General features: G+C 47.5%; 1 protein-coding gene across 1 annotated transcript in view; it reads left to right on the forward strand.

Annotated features, from left to right (window-relative positions):
- The window catches only part of LOC110519875 (armadillo-like helical domain-containing protein 3), a 62,811-nt gene that overhangs the window by 18,069 nt on the left and 34,716 nt on the right, over positions 1-10,026 (forward strand). Inside the window, exons 14-16 of the mRNA XM_036949056.1 lie at positions 2,986-3,079; positions 6,933-7,034; positions 8,656-8,714. Of these exons, the coding sequence (XP_036804951.1) occupies positions 2,986-3,079; positions 6,933-7,034; positions 8,656-8,714 (255 nt within the window). The remainder of the gene's footprint in view (positions 1-2,985; positions 3,080-6,932; positions 7,035-8,655; positions 8,715-10,026) is intronic.

Below are 10,026 nucleotides of genomic sequence, written 5' to 3' on the forward strand. Positions count from 1 at the left end.
GGGTGGCAGGCCCTGTGGGTAGGCATTTTAGCCAGTACACTTCTTGGGCTTCAGACAGTGTGGTCATCGGCAGGAGTGGCATCCTCATCATTCTTACTGGGTGATCAGGTGTTGAAGTGGGAGGGTTGGTTGTAATCTTGCTGCTCCTGCTGCATGTGTCTAGGAGAGGGTCCTCTTCCTCTTCCTGGTGCCCCTCCACGTCCTCTTCCTCTTTCTCTCCATTGCTGTTGCTGCGGGGAGAGTGGTTTCGTGCAATATCTGGCATAGTGACCGGGAATTCCTCAGTTATACCACTGGTAGTTTCCCCCTCTGTATGGTCCAGTGTAGGGGCCTCGTTGAGCCCGTTGCCTGCAGGATATACCGCTGTGGGGGAGGGTAATGGGGTGGTGGGGCTGCCTGCTGTTGGATCATCTGAGAGACAGTCTGTGCCACGATCTGAGTGTTGTCTGGCTGCTCCCCTTGGTCTTGAGTTTCTACTGCAATCATTTGTTTGGGCGTGATGGCTGCAGACATTTTATCTAAGTCGTCTGATAATGTGTATAATGCGTTATTTAGGTATATTCAATCCTTACTATGTGGTGTTTATTTCTATCGTTGTATGCTTAGCCTGTCCCTGGTCGAGACAAAGGGGGTTATCAGTATGTGACGCCCGCCACGTGTGTATTTCACCGGTATTTTATTTGAATTTGTTCAGCGATTCGTTTAGGTATTTTCTATAAATGATTCTGCGATTTCCTTTTGGAACAATATATCAGTGAATATATGCGGTTCTATAACAATTTTCAGAGTAATTCTAGGTCTTTAGGAAATATAGATAGAATGTCTAGACAACTAAGAGTTGTTCAGTGAATTATTTAAATACTTTCTGTAAACAATTCAGTAAATTCCTTTATGAACTTATATCAGTAAATTCGAGCGATTCTATAGCAATTGTCAGAATAATTATATATCTTTAGGCAATATCAACAGGAATGAAAAAAAACGAAAATCAGTATTCCATTCGATACTAAGGTGGCTTTGTCTACCAGCACGTGTGCATAATAGCCCAGTTACGTATCCCAACCTACTCCGCGACAAACGTTTCTTTCAATTTAATTTCCCCCATCTCCAAATCATGGAATGTCAACTCTGGTTCATCTTATGTTTATTGTTTGATGTGCAATAGCCACATCATTCCCGATCTCTGTCTAGTGGAAGGCCAAACTTACATATCCTATATCTATTCGACTACACCTCTAACATAACCAATTAAACAGTTTACAACTCATTCAATAGGATCTTTTACATGCAGATTCAGTCGATCTATTAATTAACTAAATCTCTAAACACAACCAATTAAACAGTTTAGAACTTATTCAATAGGAACTTTTACGCGCATACTACACTTCTACACAAAACCAATTAAACAGTAAGCACTTATTTAATAGGAACTTTTACATGCAGATTCAGTCGATCTATTAATTAACTAAATCTCTAAACACAACCAATTAAACAGTTTAGAACTTATTCAATAGGAACTTTTACGTGCATACTACACTTCTAATAATAGGCCAATTGATAAAAAATAAAAATACAAATAAAAAATAAAAACGAGCAAAACAAGATCTCCCCGATCAATGTCTTAGGTTCTTATGTAAAAAATTTGGGCACCGATTCATACTCACGCCCAGTACTTTCTGATCAAAATTTGGTTTAGGCTATAATACAATATGCAGATTTCGATATAACGGGCTCTGCTCACCTTTATATAGAGCGCTCCGATCAGATTTCCTGAGGCAAGATGAATGGCTGGGGAAGTCACTCTTCCGTCTGATTTTTTAGCCGTGATCAGTCTCGTCCTCTCACACTAACTTATAATAGATCGAATTCAAGAATAACCATCCTCTGCTACCAATTCTGTTAGTGTTCAAAAACTGGAGAGTTGAGACTAAATCACGGACGTTGGACAGAGTGGATTTCAGTTGTAACAAAAGACAGTTTTAATGAGTCAGAGATATCTTGTCCCGCAGTTTTACGTGCACGGACCTAGTTCACATAACTCGGCAAGGAGCCAGGTGAAAAAGAGGCCTATACAATGGTTACATACATTTTTATACATAGAATAAAGTAGGTGGAGTCTTGTCGTTTCGGTCTTCTTGACTGGTCGGAGGGTTGGAGGCGGGCCTTGCTCTAGCCAGAGCGGGCCCCATTGGTGCACAGCAAAAGTTCTTTGCTCTTGGGACAGGCCAGTTAGAGGGAGATGAGATGTGTGTTTATATAAGGAAGAGGGGGTCAGTCTTATGGCTGGGTGTATGTGTTCTTACTACGGAATGTCTTTGTTTATATGAGCTATGTGTATGAATATTTATATAACACTACTACTACTGTCCCTAGAAACAACTTTTTCTTCTACTTTATCTTTTTTTCTATTTTCTCCTGTTTTCGCTCAGGTGAAGTTAAACCACTATTTATAGAAACAAAATGTATTATATTTAAAAAATATATTTTGGCTTTGAGGCAAAGAAGTTGATTGTCTCCTTCCTCCGCTTGGGAGGAGGCGGACAGAGAGGGTGAGGGAGGGAGGCGGACAGATAGGGTGAGAGGCAGAGAGAGAGGGTGGGAGGCAGAGAGAGAGAGAGAGAGAGAGGGGGAGAGTGAGGGTGGAAGGCAGAGAGGGGGTGAGGGTGGGAGGTATAGAGAGAGAGGGTGAGGGCGGAGATAAAGAAGGGGGAGGGGTAATTGGTTATTTTTCTAAAGTCAGTGTTTTAGTTCTATCAGATGCCAGCATCTCTGATGTCTGATAGTGTTGTATAGAATGACCTGATGCTGATTGGAGAGAGGAGGAGAGGAGAACAAATAGGTGGAATTGTCTTTGTTCTGGTTTCATCTGCTCAGCTTTCCTTGAAAGTCATGTGTTCTCTCTCCCTCTAATCCCACTATCTCTGTCTGCCTCCTCTACCTCTTTCTTCTCCTCACTCATTTGCTCTGTCACCTGTCAATCAACAGAGTCACCCAGAGATTGACATCCCGACCACACCCATCACCCCTGTTCCGACCACTCCCACGACGCCGCTTGGCACAACCCCGCTCTCTATGGACAGTGAGTAACATGATTGGTCCGGACTCTGTCCATGAACGAATGACATTTACAGATTAATTATTGATTGAATGAGTGAATGAAATGAAACCTTTATTAGTAGTAATAATCACTAGTGTTTAAGTTGATGTAGTTACTATTTTTTTTTATCTTTCCTGTTTTCTGTTACTGGGGTAATTCTGGAAAATGGAACGGTTGGCCAGAGTCAACCAAGACCCCTCCACTCCTTTAGTTCCCCTCCACTCCTTTAGTTCCCCTCCACTCCTTTAGTTCCCCTCCACTCCTTTAGTTCCCCTCCACTCCTTTTAGTTCCCCTTCCCCCTTTAAACCAGTGGACATAGGAGGAAACATTTTAACAAGCGTCTGAAACATTCTGTTTTAAAGAAATACGTTTTTCGTCATTGTTTTTGGCCGCCCATTTTTGATAACCCCTCCATACACGTGCGCCACACGAACACACACAATCTGAACCTGTTCAGTTCACGTGCAATGTAACTGTTAAAACATGCATGGTGTGTGTTTCTCGCTAAAAGCCATTTGCTGTATGAAATATTAACTGAACTGGCTTCAAATACAGATGAATCTTTCAGGTAGAGAACCATGTCACCACACACACACACAGACACACACACACACACACACACACACACACACACCCTTTTCCCCCTGTGAACCATGTGCTTAGCTGGCATCATGGCCATGATGTCATAACCAGTCGTCTTGGACCTGATCCAGGATTGGAGGGAAGGTGGGATGAGGACAAATCTAAATGGAGGGAGGAGACTGGGGTGGAGTAGAAGTTGTTGGCTCCTGTTTTATCTGTGAAACTAGCATCTGAGATGTGAGATCCACCTGACTGTCTCGTATAGCGTCTTGACTAGCTAATAGTGGATCACTTCATAGCTTCACTTCTTGTCTCTACCGACAGTAAAGCTCATTATTAGGTCGAACGTTCAACATGCAAATAACATTCCATTAACGTTACTATGAAGTTAAATTAACGTTGTTGAACATAAATGGCCGTGTTTCTCTCCCTACTAGTGATGGATGTTGCAGTGGAGTTGTTGTGAGGTTGAGGGGTCTCTCCCTGGAGTTGCCGTGAGGTTGAGGGGTCTCTCCCTGGAGTTGTTGAGGGGTCTCTCCCTGGAGTTGTTGAGGGGTCTCTCCCTGGAGTTGTTGAGGGGTCTCTCCCTGGAGTTGTTGAGGGGTCTCTCCCTGGAGTTGTTGAGGGGTCTCTCCCTGGAGTTGTTGAGGGGTCTCTCCCTGGAGTTGATGTGAGGTTGAGGGGTCTCTCCCTGGAGTTGTTGAGGGGTCTCTCCCTGGAGTTGATGTGAGGTTGAGGGGTCTCTCCCTGGAGTTGTTGAGGGGTCTCTCCCTGGAGTTGTTGGGAGGTTGAGGGGTCTCTCCCTGGAGTTGTTGTGAGGTTGAGGGGTCTCTCTCTGGAGTTGTTGAGGGGTCTCTCCCTGGAGTTGTTGAGGGGTCTCTCCCTGGAGTTGTTGAGGGGTCTCTCCCTGGAGTTGTTGAGGGGTCTCTCCCTGGAGTTGTTGAGGGGTCTCTCCCTGGAGTTGTTGTGAGGTTGAGGGGTCTCTCCCTGGAGTTGTTGTGAGGTTGAGGGGTCTCTCCCTGGAGTTGTTGTGAGGTTGAGGGGTCTCTCCCTGGAGTTGTTGTGAGGTTGAGGGGTCTCTCCCTGGAGTTGTTGAGGGGTCTCTCCCTGGAGTTGTTGGGAGGTTGAGGGGTGTCTTCCTGGAGTTGATGTGAGGTTGAGGGGTCTCTCCCTGGAGTTGTTGAGGGGTCTCTCCCTGGAGTTGTTGAGGGGTCTCTCCCTGGAGTTGTTGAGGGGTCTCTCCCTGGAGTTGATGTGAGGTTGAGGGGTCTCTCCCTGGAGTTGTTGAGGGGTTGAGGGGTCTCTCCCTGGAGTTGTTGAGGGGTCTCTCCCTGGAGTTGTTGAGGGGTCTCTCCCTGGAGTTGTTGAGTTGTTGAGGGGTCTCTCCCTGGAGTTGTTGGGAGGTTGAGGGGTCTCTCCCTGGAGTTGTTGGGAGGTTGAGGGGTCTCTCCCTGGAGTTGTTGGGAGGTTGAGGTGTCTCTCCCTGAAGTTGTTGATGGGTCTCTACCTGGAGTTGATGTGAGGTTGAGGGGTGTCTCCCTGGAGTTGATGTGAGGTTGAGGGGTCTCTCCCTGGAGTTGTTGAGGGGTCTCTCCCTGGAGTTGTTGAGGGGTCTCTCCCTGGAGTTGTTGAGGGGTCTCTCCCTGGAGTTGATGTGAGGTTGAGGGGTCTCTCCCTGGAGTTGTTGAGGGGTTGAGGGGTCTCTCCCTGGAGTTGTTGAGGGGTCTCTCCCTGGAGTTGTTGAGGGGTCTCTCCCTGGAGTTGTTGAGGGGTCTCTCCCTGGAGTTGTTGTGAGGTTGAGGGGTCTCTCCCTGGAGTTGTTGTGAGGTTGAGGGGTCTCTGCCCGGAGTTGTTGAGGGGTCTCTCCCTGGAGTTGTTGGGAGGTTGAGGGGTCTCTCCCTGGAGTTGCTGTGAGGTTGAGGGGTCTCTCCCTGGAGTTGATGTGAGGTTGAGGGGTCTCTCCCTGGAGTTGTTGAGGGGTCTCTCCCTGGAGTTGTTGAGGGGTCTCTCCCTGGAGTTGTTGAGGGGTCTCTCCCTGGAGTTGGGAGGTTGAGGGGTCTCTCCCTGGAGTTGGGAGGTTGAGGGGTCTCTCCCTGGAGTTGGGAGGTTGAGGGGTCTCTCCCTGGAGTTGTTGGGAGGTTGAGGGGTCTCTCCCTGGAGTTGTTGGGAGGTTGAGGGGTCTCTCCCTGGAGTTGTTGGGAGATTGAGGGGTCTCTCCCTGGAGTTATTGGGAGGTTGAGGGGTCTCTCCCTGGAGTTGTTGAGGGGTCTCTCCCTGGAGTTGTTGAGGGGTCTCTCCCTGGAGTTGATGTGAGGTTGAGGGGTCTCTCCCTGGAGTTGCTGTGAGGTTGAGGAGTCTCTCCCTGGAGTTGTTGAGGGGTCTCTCCCTGGAGTTGCTGTGAGGTTGAGGGGTCTCTCCCTGGAGTTGTTGAGGGGTCTCTCCCTGGAGTTGTTGAGGGGTCTCTCCCTGGAGTTGTTGAGAGGTCTCTCCCTGGAGTTGATGTGAGGTTGAGGGGTCTCTCCCTGTAGTTGTTGAGGGGTTGAGGGGTCTCTCCCTGGAGTTGTTGAGGGGTCTCTCCCTGGAGTTGTTGAGGGGTCTCTCCCTGGAGTTGTTGAGGGGTCTCTCCCTGGAGTTGTTGGGGGGTTGAGGGGTCTCTCCCTGGAGTTGTTGAGGGGGATCTCCCTGGAGTTGTTGAGGGGTTGAGGGGTCTCTCCCTGGAGTTGTTGAGGGGTTGAGGGGTCTCTCCCTGGAGTTGTTGAGGGGTTGAGGGGTCTCTCCCTGGAGTTGTTGGGAGGTTGAGGGGTCTCTCCCTGGAGTTGTTGAGGGGTTGAGGGGTCTCTCCCTGGAGTTGTTGAGGGGTCTCTCCCTGCAGTTGTTGAGGGGTTGAGGGGTCTCTCCCTGGAGTTGTTGGGAGGTTGAGGGGTCTCTCCCTGGAGTTGTTGAGGGGTTGAGGGGTCTCTCCCTGGAGTTGTTGAGGGGTCTCTCCCTGCAGTTGTTGAGGGGTCTCTCCCTGGAGTTGTTTTCTGCCAACCACGGCACATTCTCAGGTTCCCCCTCCCCACCCAGACCCCCCCCCAGACTGTCCTAGCTAAATCCTTGCTTCATGCCAAGAAGATATTTTAGTTTATTTTTGACCGTTTCATTTGAAAACAATCACAGTAAAGTTCTTAGCTGTTACCCAAATGGATCTTTCAACATTTCAACATAGCATTAGTATTATGTTGAACCAACGCTGTGTGTCCTGCTTTCCAGTGATGAACTCTTCAGAACTTCCCCTGGATCCTAACCTTCAGACCAGTAACCTGCTCATCACCTTCCTCAAGTACTCCTCCATCGTCATGCAGGACACCAAAGGTTTAAATACACGGCTATCTCCATCTCTCTACCTCTCTCTATCTCTCTACCACTATCTCTATCTCTATATCTCTACCACTATCTCTCTTTCTATCTCTCTACCACTCTCTATCTCTCCACCAATCTCTCTCTACCCCTATCTCTTTCTCTCTCTATCTCTACCTCTCTCTATCTCTCCACCACTATCTCTCACTATCTCTCTCTCTACCCCTATCTCGCTTTCTCTATCTCTATCCCTCCACCACTATCTCTCACTATCTCTCTCTACCTCTACCCCTATCTCTCTTTCTCTCTCTACCTCTCACTATCTCCTTATCTCTCTCTCACTATCTCTCTCTCACTATGTCTGTCTGTCTGTCTGTCTGTCTGTCTGTCTGTCTGTCTGTCTGTCTGTCTGTCATCAATCATTAAAACATTTTTTAATTATTTAACCGTTATTTAACTAGGCAAGTTAGTTAAGAACAAATTATTTTTTACAATCACGGCCTAGCCCGGCCAAACCCAAACACGGACGACGCTGGGCCAATTGTGTGTCTTCCCCCCTTCCTTCTCCTCTCTTCTCCTCTCTTCCCCCCCTTTCTTCTCCTCTCTTCCTCCCTTTCTTCTCCTCTCTTCCCCCTTTCTTCTCCTCTGTTCCCCTTTCTTCTCCTCTCTTCCCCCCTTTCTTCTCCTCTCTTCCCCCTTTCTTCTCCTCTCTTCCCCCCTTTCTTCTCCTCTCTTCCCCCCTTTCTTCTCCTCTCTTCCCCCTTTCTTCTCCTCTCTTCCCCCCTTTCTTCTCCTCTCTTCCCCCCTTTCTTCTCCTCTCTTCCCCCCTTTCTTCTCCTCTCTTCCCCCTTTCTTCTCCTCTCTTCCCCCTTTCTTCTCCTCTCTTCCCCCTTTCTTCTCCTCTCTTCCCCCCTTTCTTCTCCTCTCTTCCCCCCTTTCTTCTCCTCTCTTCCCCCTTTCTTCTCCTCTCTTCCCCCCTTTCTTCTCCTCTCTTCCCCCCTTTCTTCTCCTCTCTTCCCCCCTTTCTTCTCCTCTCTTCCCCCTTTCTTCTCCTCTCTTCCCCCTTTCTTCTCCTCTCTTCCCCCTTTCTTCTCCTCTCTTCCCCCTTTCTTCTCCTCTCTTCCTTCCTTTCTTCCTCCATTTCTTCTCCTCTCTTCCCCCCTTTCTTCTCCTCTCTTCCCCCCTTTCTTCTCCTCTCTTCCCCCCTTTCTTCTCCTCTCTTCCCCCTTTCTTCTCCTCTCTTCCCCCCTTTCTTCTCCTCTCTTCCCCCCTTTCTTCTCCTCTCTTCCCCTTTATTCTCCTCTCTTCCCCCCTTTCTTCTCCTCTCTTCCCCCCTTTCTTCTCCTCTCTTGCCCCACTTCTCTCAATCCTCTTCTCAAAATACCAGCTGTCAAGTTGTCCTCCCTCTCTCTCCTTCCCAATTCTTGCTACTTTGCCTTTTCATTGAGCTCTTTTTCAGTCCACATCTCTCCATCAATGTGTATCTCTCTCCCTCATCTGTCCTTTCTCATCCTTCCTGTCTCCCCTCTCCTTATTCCATATGAATAGTGCCAGATTCATTTTCTCTCTCTCACCCTCTCTCTCTCTCTCTCTCTCTCTCTCTGTATCTCCTCTCTCTCTCTCTCTCTCTCTCCAGATGAACACAGACTCAACAGTGCCAGACTCTGTCTCATCATCCTCACCTGTATAACGGAGGTATGTACACCTGTATAACGGAGGTATGTACACCTGTGTAACGGAGGTATGTACACCTGTGTGACGGAGGTATGTACACCTGTGTGACGGAGGTATGTACACCTGTGTGACGGAGGTATGTACACCTGTGTATCGGAGGTATGTACACCTGTGTATCGGAGGTATGTACACCTGTATAACGGAGGTATGTACACCTGTATAACGGAGGTATGTACACCTGTGTGACGGAGGAATGTACACCTTTGTGACGGAGGTATGTACACCTGGGTCTCAATCTCTCTGCTTCTCTGTCTCCGTCCCTTCCGCTCTTATTGTCTCTCCTCCTCTTTGATCTCTCTCTCTGTCTTTCTCTCTGTCCTATAGGACCAGTATGATGTCTTTCTCTCTGTCCTATAGGACCAGTATGATGTATTTCTCTCTGTCCTATAGGACCAGTATGATGTCTTTCTCTCTGTCCTATAGGACCAGTATGATGTCTTTCTCTCTGTCCTATAGGACCAGTATGATGTCTTTCTCTCTGTCCTATAGGACCAGTATGATGTCTTTCTCTCTGTCCTATAGGACCAGTATGATGTCTTTCTCTCTGTCCTATAGGACCAGTATGATGTATTTCTCTCTGTCCTATAGGACCAGTATGATGTATTTCTCTCTGTCCTATAGGACCAGTATGATGTCTTTCTCTCTGTCCTATAGGACCAGTATGATGTCTTTCTCTCTGTTCTATAGGACCAGTATGATGCCTTTCTCTCTGTCCTATAGGACCAGTATGATGTCTTTCTCTCTGTCCTATAGGACCAGTATGATGTCTTTCTCTCTGTCCTATAGGACCAGTATGATGTCTTTCTCTCTGTCCTATAGGACCAGTATGATGTCTTTCTCTCTGTCCTATAGGACCAGTATGATGTCTTTCTCTCTGTCCTATAGGACCAGTATGATGTATTTCTCTCTGTCCTATAGGACCAGTATGATGTCTTTCTCTCTGTCCTATAGGACCAGTATGATGTATTTGTCTCTGTCCTATAGGACCAGTATGATGTCTTTCTCTCTGTCCTATAGGACCAGTATGCTGATGTCTTTCTCTCTGTCCTATAGGACCAGTATGCTGATGTCTTTCTCTCTGTCCTATAGGACCAGTATGATGTCTTTCTCTCTGTCCTATAGGACCAGTATGATGTATTTCTCTCTGTCCTATAGGACCAGTATGATGTCTTTCTCTCTGTCCTATAGGACCAGTATGATGTCTTTCTCTCTGTCCTATAGGACCAGTATGATGTCTTTCTCTCTGTCCTATAGGACCAGTATGATGTCTTTC

Source organism: Oncorhynchus mykiss, chromosome 17, assembly GCF_013265735.2.
Source record: "Oncorhynchus mykiss isolate Arlee chromosome 17, USDA_OmykA_1.1, whole genome shotgun sequence".
In the NCBI taxonomy this organism is placed as follows: Eukaryota; Metazoa; Chordata; class Actinopteri; order Salmoniformes; family Salmonidae; genus Oncorhynchus; species Oncorhynchus mykiss.